Source organism: Pangasianodon hypophthalmus, chromosome 5 (genome assembly GCF_027358585.1).
Source record: "Pangasianodon hypophthalmus isolate fPanHyp1 chromosome 5, fPanHyp1.pri, whole genome shotgun sequence".
Lineage (NCBI taxonomy): Eukaryota > Metazoa > Chordata > Actinopteri > Siluriformes > Pangasiidae > Pangasianodon > Pangasianodon hypophthalmus.
The window spans coordinates 10,871,505-10,893,495 of NC_069714.1; the positions used below are offsets into that span (position 1 = coordinate 10,871,505).

Genomic DNA, 21,991 nt, shown 5'->3' on the forward strand with positions numbered 1-21,991 from the left:
TTCATGAATACCCAAGGCTCCATCACGCTGATAAAATCAAAGACTGAGTTAATGCAGTAAAACAAACATTAGGAGAGCTAATCATTCACTGGCCAATCATTCATTATCTGCATTACTTTCTCACAGAGTTGGTGTCTGTACAACAGTTGTGGCTCTGAGTTTTAAAAGCCATTTAAAAAAAAAAAAAAAGGCTAGTTTAAAAAGGTACGCAGACCACGGCAAGACTCAAGACTTCTTACAATATGAAAACACTTGGAAAATGGTTTAATGATGTTTACAACAAAAGAGATCTGTACAGTTACAGTAAAGATTATCTTTATATATTAAAAAAAATACAGCAGACAAAATGTATCTAATCTACCATGTATCCTGATTCACATACTTATATTTCTACACAATCGGTCAGTTCTAAGCTACCATGATGTAGCCAATGCAAAGTCCAGTCAAAAGCTTGTGTTCAGAGTGAGAGGCATTGAAGCCCTGCTCCATAGTGATACTCAGGATACAAGAAATGAGCCTCACTATTACAACAGTGGCTTAGAGTTCAGATAAGACACACAGAAATACAATCTACTTTATGACATTGGTGAAAAAAGCTTTAGCTGTAGGAAATGAGAATGACCATTTACAGTCCTCGACTGAAGCACTATGTACATTTTCCTATTTTTTTTCCTCATTTGTTAAAAAGAAAAAACAATGGTAACTTGGGCAGTGAAACTGATAATCACATACACAGACACACCCAAAATGTATAAAAATACTATTTGTTTAACCTACTAATAGTAAGACAGTTCTTCAGTTAACTCCATGCTGTGACAGAAAAAGAGCAATACATCCAACAAATCAGAATTTTAAAATGCCACGTTTGTTTTTGCTTTTTTTTTTTCCTTAAGTATTTCAGAAAAATACCAAAATATACATCTAAGCTTTGGAATTACTGAGGTTAAGACTAATGTCAGAGCTGGGTTCTGTTCCTTAATACACACGCTGAAGGGCTTAGAGAGGAAGAGAGAAACAGGACAAAAGACAGTGTCATCTTTGGTATCTGCATGTGTCAAACATTTCATATTTGGATTTTTGCTTTGGGATAGAGCTTGTAGCGTCTGTCGACCTTACACTCCATATAAAGCTGCTGAGTGAAGAGTCGAAGACCCATTTGGTTAAGAGCAGTGTTGCAGAGACACAGCCCCAGCGGCAAACAGGACAACAATGCATAGTTGCACAGGGAAATCAAGGTGGCAGAAAGAGCAGAGACAAATCGTAAAAGATAAGTTAAAACAGCACACTGAAATAATGAGACATCAGTACAGAACAAGTAACCTTGGAGAGGTCAGATGTGTTTTTGGTTAGAGACACTCATAGAAACAGATTTGCTTGGTTACAACTATAAAGACAAAGGCATTGAATCCAGAGAGCAGACAGTTCATCCTGAGCAGGTTGCAGTGTGCACAGGATGTCCTTCAGTGTGTACTAACTAACATCACCCAGTCAAAGAGGGGTTAATTTTACAAGTCCCTTGGAGAAGCCTGCCCTCTGTCTTTATCATCTTCTTATGACCTCAGATCCATGAAGGGAGGGTAAGAAGGAGAGACAGCTGAGTCCATACAATCACTTTGTAAGTCTTTGGTTACCACAGGAGAGGATGAGGGCTGAGGACTGTGAGGGCCACGAAGAGGTCACACACACACACACACACACACACACACATTACACACCAAATAAGCCCTGCAGTTACATTCATACAAATGAAGGACATTAAGGAGACGATTGTCAAATCATAAAAATAAACTACAAAGTTAACTACAAAGACAAAGGTGCAAAATAAATATGGCTATAATATGCATTCACTACATGTAAGGGTAAAACATAAAAAACAAATCAACCCGAGAGTCATACTCTACAAGTTTGACATTAATAAGTGTATATGTGTGTAGTGTGTCTCCGTAGCAGCTGCTGGACCCTCACCCTATACGCTAAATAGACATCTGCAGGCTCCTCTTTCAGGACAGGGATTTTTTTTTAATAGCTTTTGTTTACTTTGCTTGTTTGTTTTTCAAAATAGATTAAAGCAAGTTTTTACTCTGTCTCGAGTTACAAATGAGGTATACAACAGCTCCTTTACCCATTCCAGCAAACTCAGCCATTGGGTCCATGACTGCTTCCATGTTTATCCTTTTCCAGCAATGGACTGAAGGCCTCCTGCAGCAACCTACAGGCCAGAAACTATATGACTACAGCCATTCCAAAAACCAAAATCTCTAATGCAACCACTCATCAGAGCACTTATCTACAGTTAACACTACACCAGATCTGCTGCAGAAATGCAAAGCCTCATCAGTCGTATCTGGCTCTGGAACACCACTCAATCCAATCACAGGTTAAAAGCATAAAGCCAAGTGGTCACCATTGCCTCAATCAGTCAGAAATGCTTTCAGAAATTTTGGACATCAAGGTTGGTAATATTTCTTATTAGTTTCCCAACTGATCATTAGTTAGAAGTCTTACTTCCAATCAGTTTAATCAAATTCAGAGAAATATCTTCCCTGCAGGATGACCTCTGAAAGCAAATGCACAGCTACCAAGAACTAAGACAACCCCGTTCACCTACACAACAGCTGGAGTTGGGTTATTAGTAAAGCTTTTTGCAACAGGTTTCTAACCTGCATAAGTCACACCAAAATAACAGGTAGCAACATTTTGTATGTTCAAACATCAAAAACAAAAAAAATGTCCGATACTCACAGCGTTATTTCAGCGATCAATATGTGATGTAGACATAAAAACATGCGGGAATGCATCCTTTCACTCATCCAAACACACACACACAAAAATATGCACTCACCAACCAACATACTATAGTTTGCTACAAAGCATCAATCTTCTAAAATAATAGTAAGGCATAAATGATAAGGATAAGTTAATTTTGTTAAACTAAGAAAGCCAGTGATGTTGCTCCCTCATGCTATACAAAAAAAAATATATAAAATAAAGTAAATAAGTTGAAATGATTGTTAAAAACAACACGGCAAATGAAGTCAATAAAAAAAAAGTTAAGATCAGGTGCTTTTTGGGTCCATTTCCCAGGCAACAGTAAAAGCTAGGAGCACCATGGCAAGCCCCCTCATTCAACAAACTATATTTAATTGTGGAGGGTGTAAATGACAGCTAGTTCCACATCCAAAGGGTGTGGTGTTAAATTTTTGGTCTTGAGGGTTTTCAGTTTCAGTTCAATTGCTATCATAAAAACTAACGAAATTAGTATTATTTGTTTTTTTTTGGTTTTTTTTTTGGTTGGTTGTTTTTTTTTTGTGAATAAGCATGACAAAAACACTACATTCAATCTTTATAATAGTTGAATTATAAAATATGAGTACATTACATATGTATATTTATATATCTATATATAGAATTTAGGGAAACAGTTCTTTCTCTAATTATTTAAGTCGTTCCTCAGATAAATATTTCAGTAACTACCCATGCGTCCCGACACCACACCACTGCACTAAAACAACGGCAATACATAAAACTACAAGTCCCGTAAGGCCATGTGGCAGCCTCAGGACAGAACCAGCGGAGTGAGCAGCAACAAGCCACAAAGACACAGGCTTTTTCACTTTGGCAAGTAGGACAATAAAATAATAAAACTGGAGGTACCCTATAAGTAGTAGTACTTGAAACAGCAGTAGTAGTTAGACTTAACATTGTTTTTTTTTTAATCTGTTCATTGATGATTTCTTTTTATGCAGTATTGAAAATTTTAAAAGGATAATTCAAACATTAAAAGTTCTTGTCTGTTGGTGCCATTTTGCTTAAAGCGAACCTTCCATTTAAGTGCTGATGAGGTAATTCAAATAAAAAGAATTTTAAAAAGTACAAGCAAGGCTGAATTGGATAGAAACCAGCAGACAAGGTAACAGGAAAAGTATCACAATAAGCCTCAGGCCCATATGGATGGGGCTAAGTTTGAAGAAAAAAAAAAAAAAAAAAAGGAGCCAGGATGAAATTTCAAAATGCCAGAGAGCTTCAGAGCTACATGGTATGTTTTTATAGTTAATTTATATGTGACTTGATGTCTGGCTGACAGAGCATGCACTCTCTAATTAGACGTTTTTTTTGGTAAAGCATGTATGATTAAGGAGCTGAAAGACCAGAATCCAGGCTAAACCAAAAACAGTCTACTTTAAAAAATAAATTAAAAATTAAAACAATAGCTGAATCCTGACTGCATATTAACTCCATCCATGCAGAAAGTGGTTTTAGTATACCACACTATGTACCGTTAAAGCCTTGTGTGTTTGTGTGTACCAGTGCTGTGCCAGGCTTAGAGGACAGTCAAAAAAAGGAGTGGTTTGGGATTTTTCCACAGTCCACACAGTCTTATAAACTACAATGGCAAGAGTGTAAAAGCTAATGCCACAAGTGAATTCCAGTGGAGGAACTGAGGATGAGATCTGATCTAGGTGCCTCTAGGACTACAAGTTGATGACTGCATCAAATGTAGAGCACTGTAAGAAGTACAACTGGAGGTATACTTGGCACTTAGAGGCCATTACCTATGGTATTGAACATTAAATACCTTGGGGGAAAAAAACAAGATGTAAGCATGGCCCAAGCTGTATTATACTTTAAAGCTAAACACAACTCATTTCAATATGTTCATTATGAGTTGTAGGAGTTTGGTAAAGAACAGAAGTAAGACATGAGGAAGCTTGTCAGTAGTGTAGAGTGGTGATAGTGTGGCCAGCATTTCGCTGATCCCCACAGGCACAGCAGCTAGCAAGAAAACGACTTTGGTTCAAGCTTTACATCATGGCTGAATTATATTGGTAAGGGGAGAATAACAGATCAGTCTGCTAAAACTCTTAAATATTGACCCAAACCTGCCTAGATAGTGGATATTTCAGTCTATTAAGAAACAAAACACTCTGGCATCTTAGAAGCATGCAGAAAACAAGAACCTGTAAGAAAAAAGCACCTTGTTTCCGTCCGCACACCGCACATCTTTGAAATATATTAACTTTATTAGGGGGAGAGAGAGAGAGGGCATCTGCTTCAGCCCTACCCCCTCTCACCTCTCACTCACAAAGACTTCTCAGCAATGACCTGGAGGAGGTCAGGTTACTTTGGGGTGTTTTTGCTGCAGTGCATGGTCCTGACCACCTCCTCCCTTTTCAAACCACCTCCCTCCCCATCCACTCAGGTTATTTGGTTAGCTGCACAAACAAACAGAGCAGAGCAGGGGGAAGCCATCTCAACCAAAATAAAAAATAGTTTTGTCTTTGGAAATGATCTTCAAAATATTGCATTATAATATTTCCTGTGGTTTACCAAGAGCTTCGACTTATAAATATTTAAACTTACCCTACGCTACAATGGTAATATACAGCAACATGTTTTAACAAATATTTTTGGTATATCATAAAGAGAGGCCAGCCAAAGACCTTAAAAATAAAAAAAAGACCTCTTACTCAGAACATGACATTTTCCCCCTAAACACCAGGCAGACCACAGTTCTCAAATCCAGTTTTTTTTTTTTTTGGTACAGGTACTGTGCACAAGTAGAAAAACAAACACCTTAAAACCCTCCTGGACAGAGGACACCCAGGCCTTCCTCCCCTGGGCCAAGTTGCTTCTTGAAATGTTACAGTTGCCACCAGACATTTGGTGGCATCATCCTATATGACCTAAACCATGAAAACACACACAAAAAGCAAACTCCTATAACCCCACCATGACACTACACAGACAGCACACCCTGTGATGGGAAGACCTTAAGAGGCTGACAGACTTTGGGACAAATACAGGTCACAGTCTAGGCATCAAATGGTCATGCCACTAAGCAGTAGCATAACAGTTTCAGGAGCTCTCAGTGCACCATCTCCACATTCTTTACAAGTGACTGAGGTCTACACTGCCCAGTTATTGCAGCCCAAGACCTGTCACCTTTGACTGCTCATGCAATCCTTTAAAGCTATTTATCCTATGTAAATAAGCCCATCTCAGGGTCCACACTTCAGACCCAGACTGAAAAGCGTTTAAAAACCTTTGCTACCAAGTATTGAGAATTTCCTCTGTTAAATCAGTGTTTCGAGACCGCGACTATACAAACGATTCCTTAAAGCAATGAAACCGTATCACAGCCACTTATTACTCCTTTAAAGCCTTGTAACCACATGTGAGAATTATATAGGACGAAAGCTGCATCAGATAAAAGAAACCATAAGCCAAAGGGGAAAAAAAAAGTTTTGATATGAAGGTTCCAAAGGCCTGCAAAGCAGCACCTCTGACAAAAACAGTTGAAATGAAAAGGTGTCTTAAAAGTTCCTCAGTAATGACGATCACAGTAAATGCTAATAATGCTATCAATAAGGTGTAACTCGACAGTTAAAAAATAAACAATAAAGTAATGTGTTTTTGGTTAGGAGTGTTTTAGGATCAAATAACAAGATATAAATGCAAAACGCTGAGTGAGTTAAAATCACTCAAATAAAAACGTCTTTGCATTACAAATTGAGCAAGCGTGCAGCCCAGAGACAGTTCAGTTTTGGCCATCTTAACGCTAGGCTCCCTTGTAACGCCAACATTCAAGAAGTTTGTTGCTGAAAAATCAAAGCAGGCAACAAGTTCAAATAAAGAACATCTAAAATAAAAGATGAAGGTATGAAAAAGAAACAAAAATATTAACATAATATAAAACTTCATTTTAGTAAGTTTCTTTTTGGTGGTAGCAAAGGGATTAAATAATGATTGATGAGAAGGAGAAGGAGAAGGAGGAGAACCAAGGTGGGTGGGGCTTTCACTGGGCCTTGGAGGCGGTGCTGATGGTGGAGGCGGGCACTGTTGCCGTGGTAACAGCATTGTGGTCTGCAGCAACATGCAGATTGAGGGCCCCAGCAGCCCCTGCAGCTCCTCCAGCAGACACCAGGCTCACCGGATTGCTGGTGAGCAGTGACAGATTTTGCGGGTTTAGGAAGAGTGGCGCCGTCACCAGGTTCGGGGTGCTGCCAGCATTGGCGTTGGCAAAAAGCAAGTTCCCACTGCCATCCAGAGAGGTGATGGGCAGAGTCCCGCTTGAAGCCAGAGCTATGGAGGACGCAAATTCAACATAATTATCTCACTAATTAGGGGCACCTTTTATATGGAGGACATACTAAATCTGCAAACTGGCAAGCATATAGCAATGGAAAGCATTTATGCTTTGCTGACATTAAATAAAGAGCACATTTCTGTGACTCCACAGCATCTTAGAACAACAACAATGGTTGTTCTAAGACGGTTTAGCTACCAGCTTGCAATAAATACACTAGTCAATTTCAAAAGGATCAAACCAGTATCCTGGGACCAAAACTGGTGACCTAAATGTGATGCAAGGTGAGAATAAAATAACAGGTGTACTTGCCATTCCACACACCTTGGATAGTAGCCAGAGTACTGTTGCTCATCAGTGCTGGACTCAATGCACTGCCCAGAGCACCAGGAGCCAGACTCAGCAGAGCCCCACTAATCAACACACACGCATGCACACACAGTGAGAGAAAGAAACAAAAACTTTTTAATGACAGAATCATTCTGTTTTATGTGTAAATAACAAACTAATAGAAATAATGCTTCCTATGCAATACTTTGCAATATGTTAACTAACTTCTGTTAAGTAACAAAAGTCAAATAAATTCGTGGGTATTCAGACTTCAATGCACTTACTACCCTAAATGCAAACTCAGCAGTTTACAAATAGAAAACATAATGATAGCAAAAGAAGCAGTCATAAGACCACATACCCAGGAGTGAATTGTGAAGATGCCATGAGGCCTGGGTTGAGGCCTGCGGCTGCAGCCATGGCTGCAATGCTAGCGCTGGTCGGCAGCTGTGCAGCTCCCTGCAGTGCGGCAGACAGGCTAGACGCGGCCACCATTACCTGGCCTGTGCCCAGTGTGTTCACCGGCGTGGTGGGTGCCTGGGTAACGGTGCTTGCTGCCTCCTGAGTCACCACCGACTCAGCCGACAAGGCCTGTGGCACACTGGTGGAGGGGCTGAGTGAGGGCGACGAGGTTGCCGTGGTCACAGCAGGCACCGTGGAGATGGCGGATGCAGCCTTAGTAGTTGCCGAGCCCACAGTGGTGCCTGCAAGAAGGACAGTACAGTGAGCCCATCACCCTGATTAAAACCAAATGTAGGTCCAAGATTGAAAAGATATTTAAAACAGCAAAAAAGCGTAACAGGCGTAAATATATGCCACATTTATAAGACAACATAAAAGTAAGCAAGGAATATCTTGTAATATTTGTGCTTTTTTTTTTTTAATTCTGTAAAATAACCAGCCTGTAGACACAAAACAGAAAAGTCTTGTGTCATATACCCTAAAGCACAGCTCTTTGGCCATCACCAATGCTTGAGTGCAGCTTACCAGTGAGTCCAATGCTGGAGATGCTCGTGCTGGTGAGAGGCAGAATAGGATTTACAGTCAGTGTAGTCGAGGTGCTACTGGTCACAAGACTGGCTGTGCTAGGCACCTGTAGAAAAGAAAGGCAAAAAAAGGACTTAAGAATGTCTACTGGGATAGGGACCTCTATGCCCTCCTGAAAACGGTCAGTTCCTTAAAATATAATCATTCATGGTGCATCTATCAAATCTGTTTATTTTAATGTGCAAGTTTGATCATTTAAATGTATAATTCAATGCACCAGGGGTGTGGAGGGGGAGAAGATTGCTTTAATGGGGGTGCTGGCAGCACTGCCACTGCTGGGCGGGTTGATCCTCTTCTCCTTCTGCCGGCGGTTGCAGAACCACACACGGATCACCTCCTTCTCCATGTTCAGCTGGTCAGCAATCATGGTGATCTCCTCAGAGGTAGGTTTTTGGTTCTGCTTGAAGAGGAGAGAGAAGCCCTTTCAGCATGAGGCAGCCAATGGAACTTCAAACACTTTTCCCACAGTGGGGACTAAGGTTCAAAAATATAGTATTACTACAAACTCAAAAATAAAGTAAAATGTAGGGTTGACCAGTTCAAATATATAAAATAGGAGATACTCCTCACCTCTAGAAAGCTCTTTTCTAAGGCCACTCTGATGTTGGTCTCGATGCTGGTCCTCTTCTTCCGACGGCGGTTGAGGCCCTCCATGCCCAGCCCAGGGGAGCCAATAGAGCTAGGGCTGGACAGGCCCTGGTCCGACGTCTGGTTCTCTGCACACACAGCACGTACAAACACACACAGCCGGATATAAGTACCTGAGGCTACTGTGGCTCATGCAATCCTGCTCTAGAGTACCAAACAAGTTTTTTGTTCATGATGAACAGTTAAACAGTAAGTGACCTTCGGTTTATCACACAAATTGCTACAAGATGCTGTGGTACATACAACAGTAATCAGTGAAATTTAAGCCAAAATAACTGAGGATTATAAAAACAACTCCCATTAGTTCAGTCTAAACATGCATTAACTACAATGTAACTGTTCTCTACTTGGAACAGGCCTGAACTATGACAGGAATCTGCTCCATATCCTATCCACCCAGAGCAAAAGGGGATGCCAGAGTAGAGAAATACCTGCATCATTTAGCCACTTCTCCAACAGAGGCTTCAGCTTGCACATGTTTTTAAAGCTCAGGTTCAAGGCCTCGAAGCGAGAAATGGTGGTTTGGCTGAAGTCATTTCCATATAGCTTTCCCATAGCAAGGCCGACATCCCCCTTTCACACAAAGAGAAACTGCTTGAAAGAGAAATTGCTGGACATGTGGTATAAATATCTAGCACATAATGTCATCTCATCGACAGACTACATATAAGAAAACAACCCCAAACATACAAAATGACAAAATGTATGTTCGTGTAGCAGTTTACCTGAGTGAAGCCCAGTTTGATCCTCCTCTGTTTGAAGGTCTTGGCGAACTGCTCCAGTTCCTCCAGATCACTGGGTTCCTCCAGACTGGGCGTTTCCATGCGCTTTGGTGTCGTCTGGTTGTGAGGGAGGGACTGGATGGGGGTAGCTGCTATCGTGCGGGTCGGTGTTGCTGGCTAAAGAGCACACAACATTAAGTGGAGATCAAGAAGGAAAATTTTAACTATATGGCAAGAGGAACGCAACCAGAGTCACAGCAAAGACACGTGACAGATAATGCTTTACTGTAACCCACTTTCCTCATATTCACAAACTGGTTCCTATTGGTTGCATGTTGCCTATAGGTATGTCATAACTCTTCTGCACTTCCATAAGCACTTGTGAAATTCTCACTAACGTGCTTTTGCTTTTCAGAGTTTGGGGTTTTCTGACCTGTGTGGCAAGAGTGATGCTTGGCTGACTCTGCAGGAGGTTGGCTTGACTTTGAGGTAGTTGAGTTAGAAGATTCTGGGCTTGCAAGAGGCCTGTTAAAAATCATAGATTAAAAAAAAGAATATCAGTAAAGGCCAGCCGAAGCAGGATGGATCTACACATTGGCTCTGCTGAGATTAGAATGGCTGAGCACTCACTCTGCTGGCCCTGCGGCGTCTGTGAGATGATGAACTGCGCTGGCTGCAGCTGGGCGGCAATTGGATGACCTGGCTGGACCAGCACAAACTGCTGCAAGTTGAGGTTCTGCTGCTGCTGCAGCTGCTGCAACTGCTGTGACGTGCGTGTGCACACACACACACACACACACAGAAACAGAAAAAGAAAGAAAGACAAAAAGACAAAACACTTAATCACTAGGATCAATGCCAGGGCTACAAGATCCATGCAGGCCTGAACTCTTCGAACTGCATTACATTACTGAAGAACAACGCATGGTGGTAATCTGTGTATTTTAGTGACAACTTGTCACTAGATAGAATTAGATAGAAGGGATAAAATCTAATGTATATTAATAGCTTGACAATTAAACTACTAGGGTAGAGCAATGCATTACATTACAAGGTCTCACTGATGGCATAATATGAATGATAAAGGGCAAACTATCACACACATAAAGGCAGGTATGTGCAGGAAAGTGGTCCCAGCAGCAATGCCAAGCTGACACTGTTAGGTCCTCAGCTGTAGCGCATGTATAGAGTCAGGTCCATACGTATTTGGACAATAGCTGCGTTTACATGGACACAAATAATCCGATCGTAATTGGACTAGAAGCACAATCAGATTTAAAAAGTCACATGTAAACACGTCAATCGGAATGAATTGGCCAAAACCGATTAAAATTTCATTCGGATCGTAAGGGGTAGTTTAAACCTTTTCTAATTCGATGGAGAGGACATGTAAACATGTCATCGGATTGAAAATGAAACCAGATAGTTTTGCGCATGTGCAATGACGTACAAATCACGTAATGGCATATGACGCATGGCTGACTGACAGCATGACCTCTCACCATGCCCTTACAGAACATGAAAACGAATTTCTTGACCGTGCTCTTATGGACGCCAAATTGATTGGAGATCACACGGTATTCTGCACAGCTGCCGAGTTTATACAGTACAATTGCGACTCGCGTTGTCAGTGGTATTGGGGCTCTGACCGTAGCCTCACCAGGTGCCATGTGCCCCTCCACCATTGAGCATAGTGTCATAAATGTCTGTTGTGTCTGCTTTTTAAAACGAAAAAAGAAGTGGCTGCTATTATCTGCATGTTGGCGGGAAACGTGTATTCGTGCACTGTGCGCATGTCAGAAGATCAAATCCGATTCTGTCATGTAAACGCGCATATCAACCCGATTACTTTTAACAAAAGTATCACATTAACCGTTTAGGAATTACAGCTGAGGGGGGCATGGTAGCTTAGTGGTTAGCAGGTTTGCCTCGCACCTCCGGGGTTGGGGGTTCAATTCCCACCTCCGCCCTGTGCATGTTCTCCCTGTGCTTCAGAGGTTTCCTCTAGGTACTCTGGTTTCCTCCCCTAGTCCAAAGACATGCACTGCAGGCTGACTGGCATTTCCAAATTGTCCGTAGTGAATGTGTGTGATTGTGCCCTGCAATAGGTTGGAACCCCGTTCAGGGTGTCCCCCGCCTTGTGCCCTGAGTCCCCTGGGATACCCTCAAGGCTCCCCACAACCCTGAGTAGGATAAGCAGTACACAAAATGGATGGATGGAATTACAGCACTTTTTTTTGTACAGAATCCCTCCATTTTCACAGGCTTTAATGTGCTTGGATATTAGGATACTAGGATTATTTTTAATACTTGTATGCAAATCTTTTGCAGTCAATGACTGCCTGAAGTCTGGAACCCATGGACATCTCATTCCAAGTCTGAAACCCTGAGTTTCCTCCCTTGAGATGCTTTATCAGGCCTTTACTGCAGCCACCTTCAGTTGCTGCTTGTTTGCGGGTCTTTCTGTCTTCAGTTTTTCTTCAGTAAGTGAAAAGCATGCTCAATTGGATTAAGGTCAGGTGACTGACTCAGCCAAGAAAATTCTATTTCTTTGCCTTAAGAATCTCTTGGGTTGCTTTTGCGGTATGTTTTGGGTCATTATCCATCTGTACTGTGAAGCGCCATCCTATCAGTTTTGGAGTATTTGACTGAATCCGAGCAGAAAGTATGTCTCTATACACTTCAGAATTCATCCTGCTAATTCAATCAACAGACACATCAACAATAAAAAACAGTGACCGAGGTCCACTGGCAGCCGTACATGCCCATGCTGTAACACTTCCTCCACATGTTTGACAGATGAGGTAGTTTGCTTTGGATCATGAAGTTAATCCTGCATCAGAACTTTTCAGACTTTTTTAGAGGCTTTTTAGCGAAGTTTAATCTGGTCTTTCTGGTCTTGAGTGTTGTCACTGGTTTGCATCTGTATTTACATCCATGAAGGCATCTCGATTGTAGACTTTGACAATAATACGCATACCTCCTCCAGAGTGTTCTTGACTTGGTTAGATGTTGTGAATGGGTTTTTGCTTCAACAAGGAAAGAATATTGAGAGTTCCCATGAACAGTTACCAAATGCAAATTCAATGTTTGGAAACAACTCCAGACCTTTTATCTCCTTAATTTGGCATGAAATAATGAGGAAACAGGCTTCACCTGGCCATGAAATTGCTTATCAGTCAATTGTCCAATTATTTTTGAGCCTGTGAAAATGGAGGGACTCTGTCACATCTTTCACATGTGACTTTTCAATCACTGATGATGACATTATGGATGTATCAGTGAAGCGGGCTGAAAAATATCAGTTCCAACGTACAGGCTCTTCACTCTATCTTATCACCTGACAGGTTGTGTTTAATCTACAGTCTCTGCTAGGAAGAAATCAGCCCCAGCTTTGCTTCTTCATACCATTCTGTGTATTCTTCCTACAACCACTGGTGCTGCTATTGTGCTTGGTTAGACAAATGTCCAAAATAGTCCACCGGATGACATTTGTTAACGGTCCATAAACTGATGTGAACACCAAAAATTAAACTTAGTATCGATGGCCGTTCATCTTTGAAAGACTAGCCCTGATAACCCATTTATAACAGCTACGCCTGGTGGATTGTGAGTGTCCCAAACCAGTTTTTGCAGACCCCTCACAGGTTTCCAACACACCTGTGCCAGGTTTTCAGAATGTTCATAATTGCTTGGTTTGTGTATGTTGCGAGCTGAGATCATGCACCATCTATGGTTTCCTAAGCAGGTTTGAGACACACTGATCTACATGTACTAGTACCACCACAAAATTTCATATTCATGACTAGAATGGCTTCACCATTCATTACTATGGCTCACCAACTTTTACACATCTACACATCATATTGAGCAAATCATTCAAGTACATCCAAGAAGGAATGTGAAAAATTAAATAACTAATCTTTTGAATAAATAAATAAATAAATAAATAACAGCAGTGTGGTTTAGAGTGTTGTGCTTGTGTTGATCTTACAGGTGTGATCTGAATGGGCTGAGAAAGCGGGATCTGTGTGATCGGCGTTGCAGCGGAGGCAGAGATGCTCGCTCCTGTGGTGCTGCTCTGCTGGCTGGCTGAGTGCTGCTGCACAGCTGCAGCCAAAAGCTGCGCCTGAGCCTGCTGTAGCAACAACTGCTGTTGCGCTGGAGTCAGAGTCAACTACAGCATGAAAGAGGGAGACAGACAGAGAGACAAAGAGGAAGATGAGAGAAATCTCTCATGATCAGATCAGTTGAACTACCATATTACACTACATTTAAAGGTATAGTCAGTGATTTTAGCAGAAGTTAGCTGAAGCTTGTGCTTTTGAAACAAAAAAAGCTGGAGAACCTAAATGTCAGTCCCTAAGGAGAGCTTTCTGAACTGACAGGGTAGTAGTTTACAGACCTTGGGGCACCAGAGAAAACCTCTAAGACTAACAGCTTCTGGAATGTCAGGAGAATTTCATTAATGTTAGCAAAAATTACCTGACTTTAAAAAAAAAAAAAAAAAAAAAAAAAAAAAAAAAAAAAAAAAAGTCACAGACAAATGTATTAATTTTTCAGGATACAGGGTGACAACTGTCTAGAATGCTTTGGTCTCAAGCAAGACGTGAACAGTCACAAACATGTGCTTTTACTGTCCTAACCTCACTCTACCAAACCACATGACCCTTGACTGTAAAGAAAAACATGGTGGATCAACAAAGAATTAATGCATGCTCAGTGCATTGGTAAACACATGCAGATAGCACATCACTCAACACACTACCAATTAATGTACATCATAACGTCTGTATTTTGCACACTAGATATGGTATGGTTCAGGTCAGGACTGTTCACTGTATTATTATGCATTGTATTATTCAGACATGAATCAATTTGAGTAGATTAGCTCAACAGGATGTTAAATGCCGACCAAGTGAATGTTCAGGTGTTCATTCCAGCAGCCCAATAAAAAGCTGCTTCCGTATGTATTGTACAAAAAAAATAAATAAATTTTGAAAGATTTTTGAAACAGAGGCTTTGCTATAGGGAATAAGGGGACATGGTGATGAGTACACCCATGTGTAAACACTAGCTCTGAGGGCAAACTGCCACTTACGCCAGCTAGCCTAGAAGCTCAGCCGAATCCTCTGACTCACACTTAAGATAGAACACACAACGTGGTCAGAGCTTGTGGTATTTACCTGAACTTTGGTAAGTATGGAAAATGTGAGGTGTCACGTCCCCTCATTAAAACAGATTAGACTCCAGAAAAGGGGCCACGTGGTTATATCTGAACTTTTTTTAAAAAGATCACATGAGGTAGGGGATCTGTGTAAATTAGAGAGCAAGAAAAAGTTCTTTTTTACAGCAGAGAAAAAAATATGCAAAAAGACCCTCTTCCTAGTCAAAAAGGAGATGGGAGAAAGAGAAAAGAAATTGGTAGAAAGAGGCAGTGTTAGCATAGCCCAAATTTTTCACAACAGCTTGCCTTAATGATGATAAAAATACACTGCAGCCCTCTGAGACTTGAAGGGAAAGGGAGGTGGGGTATGTTAATTAAAGAAACGGTTATGCAGTGCATGCAAATTCTGCACTGATTTGCATATTCACCGCCATCTGTTTCCGAGCAACTGCACAGCAGCTAATTAGCATATAGGCACAATTAATTTCCCTTGTAAAAAGGAGATAGAATCTTTTTTTCTTCCACTGGCACATCTGTGTAGCTCCAATCTTGCATTTTCAACAAATCCAACATAATGTACTATGACACACATGACCAAATAACTCCTCTACCTGCCCTCAACCACACACACTCGCACAAATATTGACATCTGAAGATCATATTAAATGTGCAGGCAGAGAGTTTGCAGCAGTCATTCACATATATGCTAATAATAGAGTCAGTCAGAAAGCTGTTTAGCCACTCAGACAGGATGCATCATGTCAGCAGAGAACAATGACCCTGGGGACATCTCTACATTCCTATGGGTTCGTATGCCTGTGGTCTGTGACCTAAATGCTTCTTTAGCTAGCTTTCATCAGACACAGTTTTAATGTTTTATGTGCGCATGTGTTATTAGTGAAAGGAAAAAGAGAGAGACAGAGAGAGAGAGAGAGAGATAGAGAGAGAGAGAAAAAGAGGCACACTTTACCTGTTGGAGCAAGGCTTGTGCTTGTGCATTGGTGATTGCATTTGTTGTTTGCACCGTCTGCCTCTGAAAGTCCAGTCCGTTTGTTTGGGCACCTGGAGAGAGAGAAACGGGCAGCTGCTGAATAGATCAAAGCCATAAAATCCCCTTTCAACTGCCATGGCTTGTGCTCTCTCTTTCTGGATCGAAGGTATTCTGTGATAAATATGCAAAGACATTCACTATTCTTTCTATGTCAGATATGGTCATATTACCACTCCTATTATAACATTTAAATCTTTAACCCTGGCCTCGCTGCATAAGAGGCAAAAATATATAAGACAGATTTGCATAGTAAGTACCGAAGCATGAGAGCTTCTCCATCTGGCAAATTACGCAGCCATAAAGCCCAAAATCGCGTTTCCGAAAGTAGTAGTAGTAGTAGTAGTAATAATAATAATAATAATAATAATAATAATAGTAATAATTCATTGCAATAATCCTAAAAGAAAAATAAACATTGGGTAAACCAAGTGAGCCTTTAACTAGTCTAGACAGGTAACTCACCTGTGTTTCCGTCCCCACTCTCCATTGCACATTTGTTTGTTTCTGACGGATTACTCATTCTAGAATCTGAAAGAAACAGAGACAGGCTTGAGCTAAACCTTCCCCTGTACCATCAGCACTGACCTCAAACTAAACATGCCCTGATGTCACCATAGGTAGGTTAGATTTAGGAAAACATCTGCATCGGCAACCACTTATCCGGAATCATGCATCATCATACATTGCCATGACTATGAATCATAACAAAATCCTCTGCATTTTGCTATGCAAAAATCAACACAGGTCTGTATTTAGTAGCCAATTAAATAGCACAATATGTAAAATACACTTAAAGTGGCTGAATCATAACAAGCATGATCTCCCCATATTGAAAGTGCAGCGCGCGCACACACACGCACACACTTACAATTCCACTCACCAGAAACAGCTGCACCTGTTCTCTCAAGCATGGTCTCCGTAAGCATCCACAACTGTCCCACACCCCACACAAAAGGAGAATAAAACCCAGAGCAGAGAACAGCACAGACTTCTCTTTTCGAGATACTTACAGACCAGTACAACCACCAAAAAAAACAATACCAACAGACAAGTAGACTACAGCTGTTTAATGCACAGTAGAGTACAGCTAAGCCTACAGAGAAGACTGCTCTTCCTCTCGCAATCTCTTTCTCTCACTTATCCCCCCTCGCTTCCTCTCTCACTTACTGCCATGATCGTCACGACAACCAGACTGTGAAAAACTTTTTCCCCCCAGAATATAGAGCAGAAACAAAGAGTGCAGCTGGCAGTGCCCATAATGAAGCGTAATCAGTATTCAGCTGATTAAAGTCGTATGCAAATTCGCCCCTGCCTCGTTAGCACAGCAACACTTTGAAGTCCTGCAAGCAATTCATTCCACACAGTGCTCTGAAAGCTTTCTGCATAATTTACATTTTTCATAAATATTTATCATCTCATTAGCATATTAATTGGATGGCTTTGGAGGGGAAAAGAAGGGAAAAGAAATAACCTCTACAGCTCAGCACAATAGCTGACTGGAACCCACACAGGTCCAATTACCAGCATAGAGCTACGTTTAGAATCGATACATGGCACCTGGACCTGCAAAATTAAAAGTGCTGAATTTGAATTTAAAAACCTACTACATATAGCATGATATAATTTACATTATTTTTTTCCAAGACTGGTCTCATCAAGAGTGGGAAACTACTTTAGGATCCTCCTTCATCATCATCACAGCCCCCTTATAGCTTCAGCACACTCCACTGATCAAATCCAGCCAAATCTGCAGGTTTAATTCCATCATGGGATACACACTATGATTAGCATATCCAGATTAACTTCGGCTCTCATTAGCAGTTCTTTTAAGAAGTTAATTCACTTTTGCAAATTACTTTGCCAGAAGACTAAGTGTATGTTTATTCATATACTTTATTAAGCAAATTACTGGAGCCCAAAAAGATGCAAGTGCAGAAAGGATGAAACTGTGTACCTGCAAACACTCCAATAATTCTCCATTCCTGCCTAAACACCATATTCCTCCCAGCCTATTTCTTACAAATTCTATTAAAACAAAACAAAACAAAAAAAAAACCAATACAAATCTAAAAGATGCATGTGGCTTCTCATGCTGTGTTTGATTTTAAGGTCTAAATTAGGTAACACACTGTAGGTTAACAAGTCCCAAACTGCTTTATTTTCCATAACACTCACTTCAAAGTAAACAGAAGTAATCATGCCAAACCCAGTCTGAAAAATATTGTCGAAAACAAGCAGAAAATAGCTCTCTCATTTTCCCTGCTTTTACAAGTTGTCAGTGTGCTGATATTATGCAAATATCTTAATTAGAAGAATTTAAAATATGGAATTTTAAATATGGAACTCATTAGTGCTGTTTTATTGAAAGCCAGACTGAATGCCACAAAGAAGATAAACAGTGTTGAGAGTTTCAGTATGAGTAACCATGGACACAGAATATTAATTGCATGCAAATTATCCATTTGAATTAAATTAGAGACTTTCGAGTAGAAAAAGTAGGGTGGGCACATCATAGCCATCAAGGACATTCAAGCCTAATATGCATAAAATAATTAATATTGCAGCGTTTTTGCACTTCACATAGCTCAGTAATACCGAGAGATGTAAAAGGCAACGTGACATTTGGTAACTGCTTTCCTGGCCTGATGTAAGTCCTAAAGACATTAAACATAAAGACATGTCTGAGGTTATGGAAATTACATGACAGTCTTCTGGAGGTCAGAGTTTGGAAGAGAAAAAAAAAGTCTTAAAATTGGGGAATGTAGTCACACATCTAAAAGCTCTATATTAACAACAAGTTAGATGATCAGCTTTACATATGCGCATTGTAATATTTTGTATGATTACAAGACTAGAGAAAAAGAGAAATAGAGAAAAAGCAAGCACTTGACCCAAATCACAGTCTTTTCAATCCTTCAAACCTTAAACCCTATAAAAGACAGTTAACAAGCATTACACAGAATTTTTGCGTAATTACAACAACAACTAGAGGATTAACCATTTAGATTATAGTGAGTTTTATTATAGTACATTCCATCTAGCACCCCAAGGTTTTCCATTTGTCCATTGTGAGGAAACCGTGAAGGTTATATTTAAAAATTATACAAAACAAGTTTTCCCTTTCAGGGGAAAAAAAAAAAAAAAAAAGTAGAACCCTTTTTAGAACATCCAAAAAAATAGTGAAGAGTGTACTGTACTTGCTTATAATATAGGCTACTCTAGTACATAGCCTAATTACTATTTGGGATTGTCAGGTAATGTTCATATATATATATATATATATATATATATATATATATATATATATATATATATATATATATATATATACACACACACGTGTATACATGTGTGTGTGTATATATATACACATACACATACATATATATACACATATATATATATATATGTATATATACATATACATATACATTATATATATATATATATATATATACATACATGTATGTATATACGTGTGTGTGTGTGTGTGAATATAATTGTTCATATCAACAGTCAACACTTTTCAAGGCAAATAAGGACTTTTTTTATTGCATAGTCCTATCAGTTTTACACCATTAGCCTACAGACTACAGCCCCATTGGCCCACACTATGGTGGATTCATAATGGCAATACAAACAATTACCTGCTTTTACATGCCACTCTTTTCGCTTGTCACAGCCTGCTGGCGCTTGTGTTTTGAGATTTATGTAATAATTTTAGGATAAAATGCATTTTTTTCAGGCTTTTAGAATATTCAGTGCGACTTGTTTCGGAAATCCTCCATTGTGCCTTCAAATGCTCCCTTTCAGAAAGCTGCTCTCAGCCGTGCAAACACCAATCTGCCGAGAAACATGTTGTAGCATGTTTAAGCCTAAACTCAGCTCTGTAGGAAATAACAGAGAGCAGGGAACTGTAAAGTAGCTTCTTCCCGTCTCCTCTGAGCGCCTTTTCTTTTACATTTTCGTGACACCTCCCAAAATTAGACTTTCTAATGAGGCGCTGTGCTAATGAAGCTGAGGTTTATGCATTCTGTAGCTAATGGTAAACAAACGCCTCCCCTCGGCAGCCGAAACCGCTCGCTTTAAACAAGAGCGACTCAGACAAAATAACCTGTACGGTTTTTTTTAAATAATTTATTTCCATTTTTTTTTTTCGTACAAGAACAAAAAACCAGTACTGAGAATCACCCCATACAACAGTGAAAAGCAGGAGTGTATTTGTGACTGTGGAAGGGCTTTATTCGGGCCTGATGTAAATCAATTCAAACGCGCTAGCTGGCCTGCTAAATATGCAGCAGGGAGAACAGCTGCGCACAACACAGCCGCTCTCTAACGCTCACAAGCGAGCGATTAAAATGTCTACACCTAGCTGAAATCATTGTTTACACAGCGACGGTTCCTACAGGGATGGCAAAATGGTTGAATTATACACAATAACCTATAACTAAGCATTTTATTAAACTATTTCTAGGCCTGCGAAAACAGACCATAGATAGATAGCTGTTATAAAGACAGAAAGACAGACAGAAAGAAAGAAAGCCACTGAGGCACATTTCAGTAGCCTATGTGTGCGTGCTGCTGTTAGTCAGGCTGTTGTTGTTGTTGTTGTTGTTGTTGTGACTCGTGTGTAAGCCGGGATGCTGTTTGTGGCACAGTGTGTGATAGATTATGCTGAAGAGCGCATTCTGCTCCAGCAGGCCCGCATGAATAACGCACAAGAGGGCTGCACAAAGGCAGCAGAATGGACACTAAAAATCACGCTGCGCTAAAGCCATTAGTCACAAGCTCACACCTAACAGCCAGTCCTCCTCCTCCTCCGCCTGACACGGCACACACTTTGACTAAACATACTACACGCAGTCGCCGGCTGACTGCGACTGAATGAATATGCAAACCTTTCGGCATGGTACCAAAAAAATAAAAAAAAAAATACACAAAGCAGCTCTATTAGCATTAGCCTGTTAGCACTCCGGCCAGCTACTTGTAACAGTGAAATTATACAGGCTCCAGTGACACAGAGTAGGCTATCTCCTCCGAATGATGTCGCCGATTACTAATGAAATATGCTAAGTCGCGTTCGCACGGCTGCGGTATGAATATGTAGCGCACTACACACGGCTCTAATCACAACAAAGGGCGCTTTTTGGCTTTAATGTACCGTCACAGCGCAAAGCACAGTGTTACAGCGTTTCAGCATTTCAGCCCCTCTCTGTCTCTGTCTCTCTCCCTCTCTCTCTCTCTCACACACACTCACACTCACACACACACTCACACATACACACTGAATTAATCCGCCGATATGCTGCTGAAATAAGCCGCTACAGATCTCTCAACGCGGCGACGGCCCTCAACGCCTTGTTTACGCTCTTCCTTCGTGCTTATCCGGCTTGAGAGAAAGAGTGTTTGAATATGAATATGAATATGTAAAATGCAGTAATGATTACCTGGTCCTGAACTCTCATCTTGACTCGCTGCTCCTCCGTCCGCCATTTTGAATATTTAAGGTGAAATCCCAACCCTACACAAACACAATCCAGTATAGCGCCCCATTGAAGCAGAGCGACTCGCCTCGCATTTGTCATGATATTCAAACACCGCCGGGAATTTCCTCAGCTACACGGTTAATATTTCATAAAGTTTCAGCTCGCCTTTTGCTTACCATCATAGACCCAAAGCGTGAAGACTCCCAGCAAATGGCTACTGTAAAAGTTACCAGTTTGTACTGTGTGCTTTCTAAGCTTGCACGGAAGTGATTTATTAGAAATAATCAATGCGTTTTACATCATTATTAATAATAAAGGAGCTGATGAATTTATTTACTTTAGGAATTATGATAAGCTGAATAGACTAGACCAGAGCTTCTCAAACCACTTAAACTTAAAAAAATAAATTTAAAAAAATCCACAGACCAGACCAGACAATTTATTTATTTATTT

The 21,991-nt window shown here is 40.5% G+C and overlaps 1 protein-coding gene across 10 annotated transcripts; it reads right to left on the reverse strand.

The window, feature by feature from the left end:
* Positions 1 to 249: 249 nt before the first annotated feature.
* Positions 250 to 21,760, reverse strand: pou2f1b (POU class 2 homeobox 1b). 10 transcript variants are annotated; one of them, XM_026912017.3, is made up of 15 exons: positions 21,715 to 21,760; positions 21,500 to 21,573; positions 16,515 to 16,580; positions 15,972 to 16,063; positions 13,829 to 14,011; positions 10,465 to 10,597; positions 10,268 to 10,359; positions 9,838 to 10,011; positions 9,544 to 9,685; positions 9,035 to 9,189; positions 8,682 to 8,864; positions 8,405 to 8,510; positions 7,779 to 8,121; positions 7,400 to 7,500; positions 250 to 7,083 (listed from the first exon to the last, which is right to left on the reverse strand). In XM_026912017.3, the coding sequence occupies exons 2-15, from the start codon at positions 21,543 to 21,545 to the stop codon at positions 6,797 to 6,799; spliced, it is 2,103 nt and encodes a 700-aa protein (XP_026767818.1). In that variant the 5' UTR covers positions 21,546 to 21,573; positions 21,715 to 21,760; the 3' UTR covers positions 250 to 6,796. The 10 variants fall into 10 exon arrangements, with proteins under 10 accessions (XP_026767818.1, XP_026767841.1, XP_026767897.1 ...); XM_026912040.3 differs by lacking the exon at positions 21,715 to 21,760 and having other exon boundaries at positions 10,465 to 10,594; positions 21,500 to 21,686; XM_026912096.3 differs by lacking the exon at positions 21,715 to 21,760 and having other exon boundaries at positions 7,412 to 7,500; positions 9,035 to 9,180; positions 21,500 to 21,685.
* Between the last annotated feature and the right edge of the window lie 231 nt (positions 21,761 to 21,991).